This window comes from Saccostrea echinata, unplaced genomic scaffold, assembly GCF_033153115.1.
Source record: "Saccostrea echinata isolate AGI-Se365-2 ecotype Australia unplaced genomic scaffold, CSIRO_AGI_Sech_v1 ptg000010l, whole genome shotgun sequence".
Classification (NCBI taxonomy): domain Eukaryota; kingdom Metazoa; phylum Mollusca; class Bivalvia; order Ostreida; family Ostreidae; genus Saccostrea; species Saccostrea echinata.
Window position 1 is genome coordinate 9,858,012 of NW_026889759.1, and position 15,921 is coordinate 9,873,932.

Below are 15,921 nucleotides of genomic sequence, written 5' to 3' on the forward strand. Positions count from 1 at the left end.
AAATTTAATATATATATATATATATATATATATATATATATATATATATATATATATATATATATATATATATATATATATATATATATATATATATATATATATATATATATTAAACTCACTAAAATAAAAACTGACAGCATGTACAGACCGTATTATGAATTCGATTGACGGGGAAATCATACATTTTGGAGAATTGGGTTTCTTAATTTATTTCATATAATCATGCGTTACGTTGCATTAATTTTGATGTTCCTTTTTTAAATAGATTTAAGTAAAAAGGTTTTTGAGTTATAAATACATCATATACCAGTGAAGTTTGAAATAAAATTTTATTTCCAGAAAATGTTCCGAATATTCGACTATCGTTCGAATAATGCAATCGAATAATCGACAAAGGAAAATAAATATTTTGACATCCCTACTATGAAGTAAAGCGACCTGTTCTTCTAACACCCCCCCCCCCCCAAAAAAAAACCCACACACATACACCTTCTTACAAAACATGTTTTTTCGGACTTGCTTGGACAAGTTTACTTTTTTTTTCAAAATTATTATGTTTTATTTGTTTTTTGTTTTGTTTTGTTTTGTTTTGTTTTGTTTTGTTTTTTTTTTTTTTTGCCAGTCAGTCAAAAAAGTCTGAGTGGGATTTATTTGGGAAGTTGGTGGTGGGTGTGGACCCCCACGAAAAAAAATACCTGGATCCGCGCATGCAGATAGACTAAAAAATTTACTTGGGAAACGGACTGGCTGTCCGTAAAGAGATTTCATTTTTAAAATTCAAATAATCACTATTTCACTATTCAATGTCTATTCAGATTTGCGTCGGGATAAAACTGAGTGAGTGCTGAGAAAAAGTTATTCGTGCACAGATAGACTAGAAATTTTGTTTGAGAAAGGGACTAACTGTCTGTAATTGAAACCCGGCATGTGTATTGGAGATTTCATTTTAGAATTTAAGTAATCATCACCTGAAAACATGTTTTAGCTGCTGGAAGCAGAGATATCATCTTTGGAATCTACTGTCTCAGTGTCAATCATAATTTAGAGAATCGAAAGTGCTATAAAAATGAATGTTCTTGCGTCTATCCTCAAACTGAGAGATGCAAAGTTAGTTTAAAGTGGTATCTTTTCCAAAGAGTTATTTTTTTTCTTATAGAGGAGCGCCAGCAAGAGGTGCCCCGCGTGGTGTCCCAGCCCCTCGAGGAGCTGCTGCAGGACGAGGTAGACCAGCACCCTCAGAATCTTATACAACAGTTGCATATACAGCAGAATTTAAAGTATGAAAATCCAATGTAGCTGTAGTCACTCAAATAGAATAAGATTATCCAAATGGGTATACTCAATTTAAGGTCACAGGATACCCAAAATCTAGAAATAGTAGGATTTCTTTTATCACAGCGTCTTGTATTTTTTTAAGGGATTCAAATTAATTTGTTACATGGTAGAATTAAAGTAAATTCATATTTTGGAGATTAAAAAAAAAAATTCACGTTTTCGTTTTGAATTTCAAGAAAGATATAAAAGTACAGATTTGGAGAGAATAAAAATAATAAGCTTGTTTGGTAGGAAAATTTCGTCATAAATGTGCTTTAGAAATATAAATGAAGTCTGTAGAAACTGTTTTACAAAATTTTACAATATTTTCCTGAGTATCTTAAGTCCTTAAATTCAGTTAATTTTTCACTATATATAACTCATTAGATATGCAGCTTTTTCTTCAAATTTGTCAAACATTCATACGTTTACAATTTTTTTTCTTCTATAAGCTTGGTAAGAAGCAAGAATCCCCCCCCCCTTCCTTTTTAAAAAAAAAAACGAAAAAAAAAGTCAAGGTGCATAACTCTCGTATACACTCTCCAGCATAAGGAGGTAAAATATTTTACTTTCATTTTATCGAATACGTGTATTTTTGCCGACAGCTAGAAGTAAGCGTATTGTACAGTAATTGTATTCTAATAATTAGTGGAAAAGTCGATCATTAGATAAATTTTAGTCTTAATAATAACATGATTAACGCGACCTCATTTACTAAAAATTAATGTGAAAAAAGTAATCATCTATTGAATAAGTCCGCTTTGGAGTTTTATAGTTATTCTTAAGAAATGAAACATAACAAGAGTTGTTATCTTTGTTGTTTTACTTTTAGTTATGGTTCGAGTATTGTTTCTGCACCCAGATTTGGGAATTGGAGGTGCTGAACGTGCTGTAATAGATGCAGCATTGGCACTGAAATCAAAAGGCCACCAAGTGCAATTTGTGACTGCCCATCATGACCCTTCACACTGTTTTCAAGAGACCAAGGATGGAACTTTAAAAGTTACATGTGTTGGAGATTGGCTTCCACGAAAACTCTTTGGCAGATTCTATGCACTGTGCGCTTACATTCGAATGATCTATGCTGCACTGTATGTTGTCATTAATCCCTTTCTGCAAATTGATGTTGTTTTCTGTGACCAAATATCTGCATGTATTCCAGTGCTCTTACTATCCTCTGTCAGAATTTTGTTTTACTGTCATTTTCCTGATATGCTTCTTACCAAAAGAAAAAGTTTTTTAAAGACATTGTACAGAAAACCCATTGACAAGCTGGAAGAGTACACCACTGGTTTGGCTCACAAAGTCCTTGTGAACAGTCATTTTACAGGTATTTTCCAATTTTGATAGCTCAGTTACATTTTTCACCAGAGACCATTTGCCAAAAAAAAATTTGTCTTTTCTAACCTCAGCAACTGAATTATATGTCTTTTTTCCCTAAAAAATATTTTATTTAAGGCTTGTTGCTTTTACATAATAACAGTAGATCTTATTAATAAGATATTTTGGAATTTTTTAATTTTTTTTTTCAGCTGGGATATTTAAGGATACTTTCAAGTCACTGAGTCATGTGCAGCCTGCAGTTTTGTATCCAATACCCGACTTCAATACCCTGAAAAAACCAGTAGACAAGGAGTTTATGGCAACTCTTCCTCAAAAGCCATTCTTATTCCTTTCCATCAATAGATATGAAAGAAAAAAGAATATTTCCCTGGCAGTGATGGCTTTTGGTAAGTTAAAACACTATAGATCTTTAAAATTCTATTTAATGACAATTAAGTAACCTTACACAGAGTGTTGCTCTTTTTTGAAATGTACATGTACTTGTATTTGAAATTGTAGAACTTCTGGTAGAGAGGCACGGAAACTCTAAATGTCACCTCATAATTGCTGGAGGTTATGATGAAAGAGTGACAGAAAACAGGGAATACTACAAAGAACTGAAAGACATCGTGGAGAAAAAGGGGCTTACAGAAAATGTTAGTTTTCTCAGATCATTTTCTGATGCAGAGAAACGTTCCTTACTGTCCAGTGCCACATGTTTACTGTACACACCAGAAAATGAACATTTTGGAATTGTACCAATTGAGGCCATGTATTTACAGTGTCCAGTTATTGCTGCAAACAGTGGGGGACCTCTGGAAACTATTGCAGATGGGGAGACAGGCTACTTGTGTGATCCTGCACCTGATGTATTTTGTAATGCTATGAGTAAATTTCTGACCAGTGAAAACTTGCACAAGAAGCTGGGAGAGGCTGGGAAACAGAGAGTGATAGAAAAATTCTCTTTCGAACAGTTTACAGAGCAGCTTTGCAATATTATTGAAGATCTTATGCAAGACAAATCTCACAATATTTCCCCGATCTGGATTCTGACAATCATTTCTCTTGTTGTCATACTATTCATTGCCATATTTCCTTGGTTTTAATCAAAGAGTCAAAGATTGACAATTGGGGTTCAGCACTAGATCTTAGGCAGTAAACTTTGATTAAAATGCAACACAGAATACTGTGGTTGACTGGGGTTGAGAGCAACAGTTGATCTGTCAGACCAGTGTGCAGAAGGCCATGGGCAACAGTTTGCACTACAATCTGACAGATCAACTATTGCCCAAGACCCCTGTCAACAAACTGTTTTGTTATACCCATAATATATATATATATATATAAAAACTTTAAATACATGTATGACAGTATCATTATGTTATACAGTAATAAATCAAGATTATTTTTATCTGTTCCAATGCAGCACAGAAAATGTCATGGTCTTTTGCATTCTTAAACCCTGCAACTTATATTAAATTTAAAAATCATGTGATTTTTCAAACAATTTTGGTAATCCATATCATATGGAGATTGTAGATTTTCTAGTGTACATAATTCTATCCTTCTTCCTGAGCTGCACAGAAGAAATTGTTATCAATTTCAATCAACTCATCGAAGTTTTTTTTTTTTACAGGAAAAAATTGATAGACAGCAGATCATTGAATAATGTTTTAAGCTGTTTCAACATCATCTTTAGCTCTTTGCTGTTTTGGTTTCTAAAATGGTCTAAATTTCCTCTTTCTAATCTATGCAACTGTAAAGTGTACATCAGCCATTTGTTTTTTTTTTTAAACCAAATGACGTAAAAACCTGTTTGAGGGCATTATGTTGTCACGTCGGTCAACAGTCTTTTTTAACAGTTCCAGTCCAACAGTTGCTGGAACAGGCAAAATGATGGACTTTTTTTGTAGAGTGTTACACAGAAACTGCTATATATGCGTATAACAATTTATTTTGTGTCTTATGGATTTCTCAGTGTTATCAACTGTGGGATTTTACTAACCTTGGACTACAAGACTTTTATTAGTGTCAAGACCCTGGCATTGAACTTATTCTCATACCTTTTTTGTGTTTCAAACTTTAATTTAAATAAATATACATATACATTTATGTAAACAGTAAGCACTTGGGATGTAAATATATTTTATGTAAACATTACCTTTCTCTTTTGAACTGTATCTATGTGTACAATTTTTTTTCTACAGAGACTGAACATAGATGGATGAAATGATATTTTATTTAAATCTAGGAATTATATATTCAATTTAAATAAACCCAGGAAAAGTATACATAACGACATCTTTATATACATGTACACTTCAATTCTAGTGTCTTTACTGAGGGCAAATACTTCATTATTAGTGTTCAAATAAATTGTAAAACACAGAATCACCTTCATGCCTTGTTTTCAGTCATTCAAACTCATTGGAATCTGATTAAGAATTGACCTGTCTGCATTTCCCATTTTTCTATTATCATGGATAATGAGAAATGAAAAACTTCATTCATTTTCACATCCTCTCACGGAGAATTCAGTTAATGGTGGAGACTGACCTGCAGTCTGGCTTTTGAATTTGAATCAAACTTTGGGTTTCTTCCAGACTGGTTCATCTGGATCTTCCTCCTCCTCCTTCTCTTCCTCCTGGAAGAGTTTTTGGGGTTGGGTCCTGAAGTAGTAATAAGAAATATCAAGTTAGAGAGAAAGGCAAACAGTTCATGATAAAAGTAAATACCAGTAAATATTTGATCAATGAAATTTTAAAAGTTAGTATTTTAAAGTATGACTACATGAAATGATTTGCAGAAATCATTTTAAACAGAGATAAAGTATAACCCTGTTGCATCAATAGATATATATACAATACATTTATTAAGTAAGGAAGGATGAGCATACTTTTTGTAGGCAGGGTCAATCCAGAATGGATTTTCTGCTGCCTCCTTGGCATGTCTTAAAATAGCTGCCCTGGGGTCGTTTTCATATTTGTCAGGTTTCCTCTTCACCAGACTCTGAGCCACATACTGAGCCAGTGTAGCGCCTTTCATACCGATCCGACCACCCTCACCTAAAACAGAATCTCTAATTGTAAACATCAACTTGTATTTATTACAAAAACTCTGCATGAAGTTGAAATATATTATTTCTTGGTTTGTAAGAAACATTAAAACACAGGATACACTTATTGCCCTTTGGTCACAGCCTGATATCTGTGTTCATACCTGGTCCTGTGATGGGCAAATCTGGTCGTTTAGATTTAACAGGATCCTTTCGGACTTTCTCCTCAAATTTCTTTGTACTTGTGGATTTGTTTTCTTTGAACATTGGCAATGCATATGCTGTAAGAACAACATTATTTTTACATTTCCATATTTCCATATATTAAAAAAGTGCAATTTATAGCAATAGCTGTTTTTTCATGGCAACAGACTTACGTGTTATGATTTGTTGTGATGCCATAGCCAGCACCTGCTTGGATTTTCTAGGTTGCTTTACCATACAAAGCATAGCTCCTCTGTTAAAACACATTCATTAATGTGATATTTAATGAATTTTAGCTTTTAAATGCAGCAATGTATTTTACCTACCGAACTAATAGCATGAATTTATTTTAATAACAATGCAGTACAACCACTGTAAACACATTTAATTTAGCGGTAACCATACTAGTATTTTAGCACCTTTTGTTCAGCTTCTTGTCTGCTAATTTTTATACACGCTAATATATGATTAAAACTAATCCATGTCATTGTTCAGACTCAAACACACAAATTTGTGATCCTGCTTATCGATTGAAGATAACGATGGTGCTAAATTTTACAGTATTTTTTCGCTATACCTATGACTCTTGTCTGGATCATAAAACAGACGAGCCTTTCCATCACTACAGCCAATGACTATCTGGTTCAGTTTGGGATGCCATATACACCGTACAACACTCTGTCCAAAATAAGAGAACTAAGAATTAACAATTTGAACAAGAAACATTCAGACTTATTCATTTAAATAGTCCACAATTTTATCAACAAGCAAAAAAAGTTTTCAATCTCATAAAACAGATTTTGTTTATATTTATTCAAGGGAAAGATAACTGAGATAAGAAGTCTTACAGATTCATTCACTGTAATTTCAGACACAGTATCTAAGGACTCTCGCTCCATAAAGATAAGTTTTCCATCCCCGTGTTTCTTTACAGAGGTTCCTGTTAATACCATTCTGTCATCAGGACTGAAGATGCAGTCAGTTCTGAAAGATAAATTTTCATTATCTTCCTGTGTGCCAGTATCCGTTTTTGTTAATATTGATGTACAGTATTCTAATCCAATTATAAGGAAGTTCTTCAACAAACTTTATTCAAAGGTAACTTACACTGGATAATAGCTGACCAAATTTTCTCGCACTTTTAAAGGTTTCTTGAAATTCCTTATGTCCCATAATTTAAGTGTGTCATCACCTAAAAATAAAATAAAAACATTTCAAGCATGGGCTTGTAAGTTTTTCTTTTCAAAATTAAGGACCAGACATGAATAAAACACTTCAAATCCCTGTAGCCTTGACTTCATCCAAATGACCTTGAATCAGGGCAAAGAAATACTCTGATATAGGTCATGGAATACTCTCAAGTATAAATTCTACATGAAGCTTACATCAAATGCCATGAGCAAATTTAAGATTGTAAACAATGTACTCCTGACCCTCAATCTCTGAGGCATCAAATAATTTTTTGTAGCCATTAAAAAACTGAATAATCTATTTAAAAAAAACTTTACACGGAATGAGATAGATAAGATATGCAATTTACCTCCCCTAGATGCCAAACATTGTCCATCATAAGAGAAACATAAACAGGAAGTGTCTGTACCATTCATATGACATCCTCTGTTTAGGAGTGCCACATTTACCTGTCAATGTATTCAATTATATATATATATATATATATATATATATATATATATATATATATATATATATATATATATATATATATATAGATATATATATAGAGATATATATATAGAGATATATATATATATAGTCACATAAAACTTTAATACATTTGAATACAAATAAATTTCATGCAGCAACTCTATGATTTATGTATAAGTATTTTTATTCTGGAATTTATGCAATATTTTGTAGTTTTGATTACACTGACATTGAAATAGTTGTTTGCTGTGTGTAATATTCATGTAAATGTCATTTTTTTCTATTTTCCAAGGAAATTTGAACCTGAAGGTGGTAATTTTATTTTAAAGAAAGAAATATTAATCATCAGTATTAGAGCTATTCTCTCTTCACGGGAACAGTCTACCTGAGGACACAAAATCAGCGAGATGTACTACATGTCTCCAATGACAATTTATGATAATACTACATGTCAAACTATATTTGTATTTAATATACAAGAGTATTACTTATCTTTAAGCAACTACTGAATTTCAAGAAAACATTAAATGTGAGTTGTTATAAAGCTTTCTTACAAAGTTTTTATTATGATCCCAGATTTGAATTGATCCATCCTGACATGCTGCTGCCACCCAGCGGCCATCATTACTGTAAGTACAAGCTGTGGGTACTAGTTTCCTCCCCTGCTGAGACTTTGGCTTGATGCAGTTCTTGTGTTTCTTCCCCTCTGTGTTTACATCCCACAATCTCACGGTACTGCAAAAAGAATACCATAAATATTCACCTTCAAGTCAGTCCATTTTTTAGGATATTTTGGAGGGATTTTCCACTGAACCTCTTGTAGGTCAGTACAATTTTTTGCCAGTATCAGTTGACAAGTTCAGGTCAATACTCCGTTTTAACTGTGTGCCAAATAATATGTTGGGAAATGACACCGATATTTTCTCTTTATTCTCAACAAATCAATTTCATATCATTACTCTGATGTATTTACATGTGTTCAAATAATATTTTGGGAAATTAGACCAATATATAAATTTTTATTCTCAGCACATCAACTTTTTAAGATAATTGTTGGAGTTGTTTAAAAAGCCTTTATATTTCACCATAAAGAAAAATACCGATATTTCAATGACTTGCCTACAAGTCAGACAAAGAGTTTTGAACCGAAATCTAACTCCCAAAAAACCTGACTCATAGGCTAGTACATATGGTAAGCAAAAACATATTTGTCTTGTTACATGTATTTATTTACTTTTTAAAATTTTAACTCTGGAATAAACTTCATTGCTGTACAGTTAGCAAGTAGTAGAACTTTTATGTCTGCTAGCTAGCCAAAGTGTCTTTCATTAAACGTTCATGTATTTACTTAAAGGGTAATACACACCCATCATTGGAACATGTCATGAACTCTTCTTTCATTTTGGGATTCCAGCAACCACCATTTAGCATAGCTGTATGCCCCTGCCAAAAAATAAATCTAGTCAAACAGTGTCACAAATCATTGTAAAAATTAGTAATTGAAAAGGAAAAGACATTCCTAAGGATTTAATTTCTAAGTTTGTGATTAGATATCTGACTGCATATTTCAAACTAGGACAAAGCATTGATCTAGTATATAAGAATAAAAAAAAAAAAAAAAACTTTAGTGTCTCTTTCAGATGATATATGTATCTATCATGAAAGGAAAAGCTATTGAATTACTCTTGTAAATCGTGGAATTCAAATTCATTTAACAAATCATTTATAAGTTCTTTAGAGATTTACTGCATTAAACCAATACCTTTGTACTAGCCATGTCCACCAAATAGGGGTCTCCCTTAGCACATTCCAGCTTCTCAAATCCATCACGATCCATGACTTTGGCACGGGAATTAGCTGCTACAATCAGAATCATTTCACCTGTGGCACTGTACTGCAACTGTTTCAAGTGATGACTGTATTAAAAAAAATAATTTTATTGTTATTAAATCCTAATTTTGCTCGCATTTAATTCACACTACCTAAATTTAATTCCCAGTTTTCAACACATTAGATAATCTTGCCATTTAAAAAAGTATTCACGGAACTATTTAATGAATAAAAGATAAAACTTGCACCTTTCACATGGCTTAATGTTCCTGAATGACTGTAAACTCTGATCCATTCCAGCAAAATCCCAAAACTTGACAATAAAGTCGTGTCCACCTGTTACAAGCCGTGCTCCTGCAGGGTCCAGGGCTAAGGCAGAAACCTACAATAACAACATTTCTGAAGAGATATATTGAAACCACTATGTCAGAAATTGCAATTTTATATGAGTTAGGATGCTAGTAATAAATATAAAATAAAAGAAAATCTTACAGCTTTGGATCCATGGTCAAGAGATATCTCGTGAGAAGAAGGAATTTTCTCATCTAAAGTCTGAAAAAGAAAACAAAATAAGATTAAATCATAGATTATAACTGTACTTAGCCTTCTCTTTTAGTAGTTCTTGAATTCTTCTTGAATATAAGATATTGAAAACTCAAAATCAAATTCACACATTGCATAAACATCATTGTAATGTATAAGTCAATTATATACCTCTTCTTCTTCCTCCTCTTCATCATCTGAATCTTTTGACATGGACAAACCAGGAGGTAATGGAGGACCTATCATTTCATCATCTTCATCTGCATCTGTTTTGGATCCTATACCTGGAGGAAGTGGGGGCCCTATCATATCCTCCTCATCACTACTTTTGCAAGATGGCTTAGAGTTTGTTGAAATTTGAGATTTTGAAGATTCGGCTTCTTTAGTAGATTTATGAGCAGCTGGTGGAGGTGGGCCTATGATGTCTTCATTATCAATATCTTCACTGTTTTTGTCATCCTCAAATTTACCTATTAAAACAAAACATTCTTTTTGAATTTCTGGGTTAAATACAATAATGGGGGTAAATGAGAGAATAATTATTGAAAATGAACAGGAACATATAAAAAATTGAATATATGAGTAAATTTTATAAAATACAAAACACTAGCTAGTAGTTTAATCTGTAGCTAATGATGTTTTGGATATTAACCTGGGAGCTGCCAAGTTTGGACCACTCTGTGGACACCCTTGGCTCAAAGATATTTTTTGGTTGAATTCTTTGAAACCTAACCTTTACTTATACAGTGCACTTTGATCAAAAATTTTATTTTTTAACAAAATCATGTCCTTTTTTTATTTTTAAGATCATACAAATAATGTACGTATCAATCAAATTATGAAGCAAAGTTTGAATACATTTCAAAAACCTTATACAAAAATGTCATACCTTGGTTACGTTCTAAGGCAGTTTGTCTGGCCTCCTTAAACATGTCCATAAAATCAAATGTACGTGCTTTCTTCTTCGATCCTTCAAGATAATAAAATTAGAGGAAAACTTAACACACAAGTCTATTCTCATGATAACATGCAGCACTTTAACTAAGAATGAACATTATTTATTACTGTTGTATATACGGTCAAAGGAATCATCTTAAATATGTGTATTTTAAAAATAAAGAAGCTTTCTAGACCTCTATCTGAAAGCAGAGACATATAAAAACCATGTCTCTGCTGAAAGCTTTTAAAATTGGTTATACCATCGCTGGTTTTATCGGTCATATCCAATGCTGATGAACAATATCAACTGCAAACTTTAACTGAAACTTGGCTGTTCTCTTCAGTCAACTGTAACATCTACAAAATAAGTCGAAAGTTACGATTTAAAGTTATAGTGTTCGAATTTCCTCCACATTAAATAATTGCACAGTTTCTCCCATGTTGTAAACAAGTATTAAGTGATCGTGTGTAGTTTTCTGTGTGTGAAACAACTTTTAAATCTATAATGAACTTAAATTTTAAGTTACAACCTGCTAGAATTGTCGTAATCTTGAGGGAACCACTGCGATCGATCATCGCTTTCTACCGGAAGTCTATTTTTCCGTGAGTAAATTAAACCATAAATTATTCGATTTTACTCATAGATCCTGATAAAAGGCGTTATAAAGCGAAGTGAAAAGGCATTATTACACCTTTTAATTAAGGTGTAATATTGTAAAATGGAGAGGCGTTCTAACCCCTTTCAAGAAGGCCGCGTTGTAACACAAAGCGAAAAGCCGTTATCCCCTACTACCCAAACTCCGTCACCATAAGCGGAAAAACGCCAGGTTACTCTCTGAATTATTTTTGATTTGTTTCGTGTTTGCTACACTTAGTAATGAACTTAAACATTGATTTCAGAGCTATTTTAAAAAATTCGGCTATTGGGCTTATACGAAACTACTAATATGTTAGACGGTGCGACCGTTAGTGAGGGCGGAGCTTTCGAGAGAACATTTCTACATTTTATTCTTTAAAGATAAAAATAAAATTGTAATGACATGAGTTGCTTAGCCAGAGCACTCAAAATCTAATAGCATAACAGGGAAAGAGAGACCTTACTCCAGACCAGTCAAGGATTCAACTGTTCAAACTATCCATGCCCAAGAGTTTCATTTTTAAGACGTTAAGTCTTTCACCTATGTATCTGTTCAACATTAAATGAACATGCCTGAGCATCATTTCTTAATCTTTCATGATTACATGCACATTTAAAGACACCAATCCAGAAACATCCAGCCACTTGATTCTCATCTGTTACTCCCCGTGCATGACTTTGACATCAAATACAAATAAGGACAATTTTCAAGGACCACATCAGAAATTGAACTTGGGACCCAAATTATAGACAGATGATCTACTTCCTGGGTTATCAGGACAATGGGAAACATATTACCTGACCAACACTAGGGCTGTGTGTCGCGAGGGCTAAAAATATCATGATGTATCGCAGAATTTCAGAGAAAAATATTGCAATGCATGTATGATACATCTTTTCTTTTTCTTTTTTTTAACATTAATCAGTTTTCCATTAATTATTTTCTTAAATTTAATGAAAAATGTAGATTTCAGCATTTTTTTTATAAACAAAAATAAAAGGTAAAATTATTTATTGCTGTATCGACCCCCTCTGTATCACAGTAATTGGTGTTTTGTGACATTCACCACAGAATTATTAAAAGGATCATATATGGAAGCTTAAAAAAGATAGTTTTAGTACTGCTCAACTTTACTAATTGGATTACCATGGGTAATATCTAATGAAGATTCTGTATATGCTTTTTTTAAGCCAAAAGAACATTTATTAGTACAGAAAACTTTATTAAAAATATACATTACATGTGTTTTGCAGTAAAGTATCTATCTATGGTATATATACAATTATAGTATACAGTTTAATTGTTGCAACATTGAAGTCATATACGTGTTTATTTATATACTGTTACATGTAAACTGAATGGCTACCTTCTTGTTCATCATACATTGTTTAACTTAGTTTTGCTCAATTACGTATGATTTTGAACTTTATACACTATTATAATTCACCATGGGTTCCAATTGGTTGAATAAATTTTCTGTTTTATACTTTTAAATAGTTCTTTTTAAAACTGACAAAAACTAGAAATCCTCAAGCTTTTTAAAATTATATGTTTGATCCATTCAATTGTGTCAACATTGTATATATACAAGCTTATCTTTTAAAAAGATTGGTGAGCTAGCGCTGTAGCATAATAAAATACAGAAGAAGATATCTGAACCATTTGTTAAATTTGCTGAATCGATTAATTATTAATAGGAAGGCAGATTGGTGCACTGGGGGTTGAGTTGGGGGGGGGGGGTGGTGGTGGTGGTCACAATTCAGAATGGTGAATCTAAGAGCGTGCTTCACGTCGGCGATGGCATAACTCCTAACTGTGCTTTAAGCATTCTGCATTTTACGGTAATTTCAATTTCGAGGTGAAAAATAAAAGGTCAGTAGAACCAATGAGCACCTTTGGGCCTTTCCGGCAAGCTCGGAAAACATATCCGAGGTTGCCGCGGTTTTCCGAGCTTGCCGGAAAGATCCATGAAGGTAGATTAGAAAAGCTATGTATTCATTACAGCTTTAGAATTAACAGTCTTGGTTTTATAAGACACGAGTTACTGTTACTTTTTGTTCATTTACGTGCAGGTTAGACAACAAAACACGAAACTTCAGATCATATGTATTTTCAGATGATAAACACTAAATTGACATGTCTTTCCGACATACTCTGAAAAAGATTGTTGTGGTTGTTGTTGTTGTTTTTTCCGAGCTTGCCGGAATTATCCACTTAAGTTGTAAAACTGTAAGGAAAGCTAGATGTCTAGAATCTTGGCATTATATGGCCAAATTTTTTCTTGTACTTTTATGTGTAGGTTAGACAATAAATTAAAAAAAAAAATCAGAATCCGGATCTAGACTGGTACTGACTATCTCTAACCTACGAAATGTATTTCGCGCATATCAGACAGGAAAGGCCAGTGTAAATTCGGATCATTTCTATTTTTGTATGACAAAACGAAATTCTTATCGTACAGTCTATCTACAGTAGTTTTCCCAGAATCCCCGACCGTGAAATCGAGCATGCGTATTTCAAACATATAGACTAACGTAGTTGCTAGCGCTCGAGAGCGCTAGCAATTATATGGAACATGTGTAACTTTGTCAGGTGAAAAAAATCTATAATTCTAAAAAGACAACAGAGTCAAATGGACCGTCATTTGAGCTTCAGACATGTTAAAAAGATTTTTCTTTTGATGGTGAGCTAAGGAACTGAGATTTGTGAGATTTGACACTTTAAAAATTAAAAAAAAACAAAACAAAACAAAACAAACGAAACAAATTTACAACAACAGAAATGAGACATGGGCCTCAACCTGCAAATGTATACATCGACAACATGGTAATTAAAAAAACAATTAGGGTGCAAGAATGAAAATTAAAAAAAAGAAAAACAGATAAAAATTAAAATCCCCCCCCCCCCTTGTTGGGTCCATTACCAGAATATTCAGTAAACCTTTCCACAAAATATTTTACCACTAAAACATTTTTTTTAATTATTCAAGAGGAAAATCATATGTCACAAAAAATTATATATTTCTAGCTTGTGTTCTGAGAATAAACCTAAAGACATTCGTCGTAAGATTTTTAGTGAAAGGGGCCACAGAAAGATCCGCGCCTCCATAGTGCATAGTACGCAGTCTAGACAGTGACGTCACTGAAATTCGTTAAACCACGTTTTTTTTCCAAAAAGCATGGTATGGTTTATTTAAAGTTGAATAAATCTGTTTTTAAAAAGAGAATACGCATATGAAATATCAATTATTACAGGTTGTTAAAAAGTCGGCAGTTTCTGCTGATTCAAGGAATGACGTCACATGTCGGATCTATGACGATCGATTGCAAGTTAGTTGAAAACGAAAGTAAGAAGGATGTGTACTATAAGGGTGTTTTTGATTATTAGAATTGATAAAACTTCATTAACACAGGATTGGAATTAAAATTATGATTCACCGGTATCTCGTCTATGCGGGAATTTGTCGCGAGATTCAAGATGGAAAAGACTACGGACGCCATATTGGCGACAAGGTTCTCAGTTCCATAGGTATTGTAGTAAAAATATAGTTTACAATAGAATTCAATATATTTTACATACATACGTGTTACCTATAGGGAGAGCTTCGCTCTCACGGGCCCTTCGGGCCCGTGAGAGGGCTCCGCCCTCTATAAATAGACGCGTATCACATCTGTGTACATTACGTCCAATGAACCCTTTAGAACTCCGTCACCACATCCTCGCAAGAAAAGGGGTCCTGAGTCAACACGTTGCCGTTGGTCCAACGGCAACATGTTGACTCAGGACCCTTGGCTTGCGAGGATGCCGTCACCAGGGTCCTCTACAATATGTCAAAGTATTAATTAGAATTTTTTTCAGTTTAGTTTTTTTACCCCTTCATCTTAAACTTGTAAACATAGAAAATTAGTTTTGGAGATTTAAAATAGTATTAAATTTTAATTTAGGAAAAGTATCAACAACAGAAAAAATAACGTTAATATAACATATTTTATACGTAATAAAGTCGGGCTACGTTATCTCCAACTTGTAGCGTATAAGGGCAAATTGAGTCGAAAAATAAAATATTTTTAGCCGTATCAATATGGCACGTCATATTAATCCTTTGGCAAAGACCTTCATAAATATGACTGACATACAAAAATAAGCATATTGACGCACATGTCGGAGGTATCGATGGAATAGCGCATAAAACTAAAAGAAAAAGTGCTTACTGATTTCACATAAAATATGAATATGTTTATTCACCAATCAAGGGCCCTCAGGGGGCATATACAATTATTTCAGAATGATTACATATAAATAATATTAAAGTATATTGTAATTATGATAGATACAATATATCACGTGTAATTGTTCTTCATTTTTGACGCATTTTTGATCCTGACTGTAATAATTTCTCGGTATTTG

The 15,921-nt window shown here is 33.0% G+C and overlaps 2 protein-coding genes across 2 annotated transcripts; one reads left to right on the forward strand and one right to left on the reverse strand.

The window, feature by feature from the left end:
• Positions 1 to 2,150: 2,150 nt before the first annotated feature.
• Positions 2,151 to 4,130, forward strand: LOC133184344 (alpha-1,3/1,6-mannosyltransferase ALG2-like). The gene is made up of 3 exons (XM_061319388.1): positions 2,151 to 2,647; positions 2,850 to 3,047; positions 3,160 to 4,130. Exons 1-3 carry the CDS (start codon positions 2,152 to 2,154, stop codon positions 3,744 to 3,746), a joined length of 1,281 nt encoding a protein of 426 aa, XP_061175372.1. The 5' UTR covers position 2,151; the 3' UTR covers positions 3,747 to 4,130.
• Positions 4,131 to 4,863: 733 nt separating this feature from the next.
• LOC133184343 (WD repeat-containing protein 70-like) lies at positions 4,864 to 11,242 on the reverse strand. Its single transcript, XM_061319387.1, has 16 exons — positions 11,137 to 11,242; positions 10,827 to 10,907; positions 10,109 to 10,407; positions 9,887 to 9,946; positions 9,643 to 9,776; positions 9,327 to 9,480; positions 8,931 to 9,007; positions 8,119 to 8,299; positions 7,440 to 7,539; positions 7,007 to 7,091; positions 6,748 to 6,883; positions 6,477 to 6,577; positions 6,073 to 6,152; positions 5,860 to 5,976; positions 5,537 to 5,705; positions 4,864 to 5,309 (listed from the first exon to the last, which is right to left on the reverse strand). The coding sequence occupies exons 1-16, from the start codon at positions 11,156 to 11,158 to the stop codon at positions 5,222 to 5,224; spliced, it is 1,884 nt and encodes a 627-aa protein (XP_061175371.1). The 5' UTR covers positions 11,159 to 11,242; the 3' UTR covers positions 4,864 to 5,221.
• Positions 11,243 to 15,921: the final 4,679 nt, after the last annotated feature.

Bases quoted from the DNA above. Each gene is read 5' to 3' on its own strand.
- LOC133184344 (XM_061319388.1), top strand. From the start codon at position 2,152: ATGGTTCGAGTATTGTTTCTGCACCCAGATTTGGGAATTGGAGGTGCT. The intron at 2,648-2,849 runs GTATTTTCCAAT...TTTTTTTTTCAG, and splicing joins TGTGAACAGTCATTTTACAG to CTGGGATATTTAAGGATACT. The intron at 3,048-3,159 runs GTAAGTTAAAAC...TTGAAATTGTAG, and splicing joins CCTGGCAGTGATGGCTTTTG to AACTTCTGGTAGAGAGGCAC.
- LOC133184343 (XM_061319387.1), bottom strand. From the start codon at position 11,158: ATGACCGATAAAACCAGCGATG. The intron at 8,300-8,930 runs GTGTGTATTACC...TTCTTTTTGCAG, and splicing joins ATGACATGTTCCAATGATGG to TACCGTGAGATTGTGGGATG. The intron at 6,153-6,476 runs GTATAGCGAAAA...GTGTTTTAACAG, and splicing joins GATCCAGACAAGAGTCATAG to AGGAGCTATGCTTTGTATGG.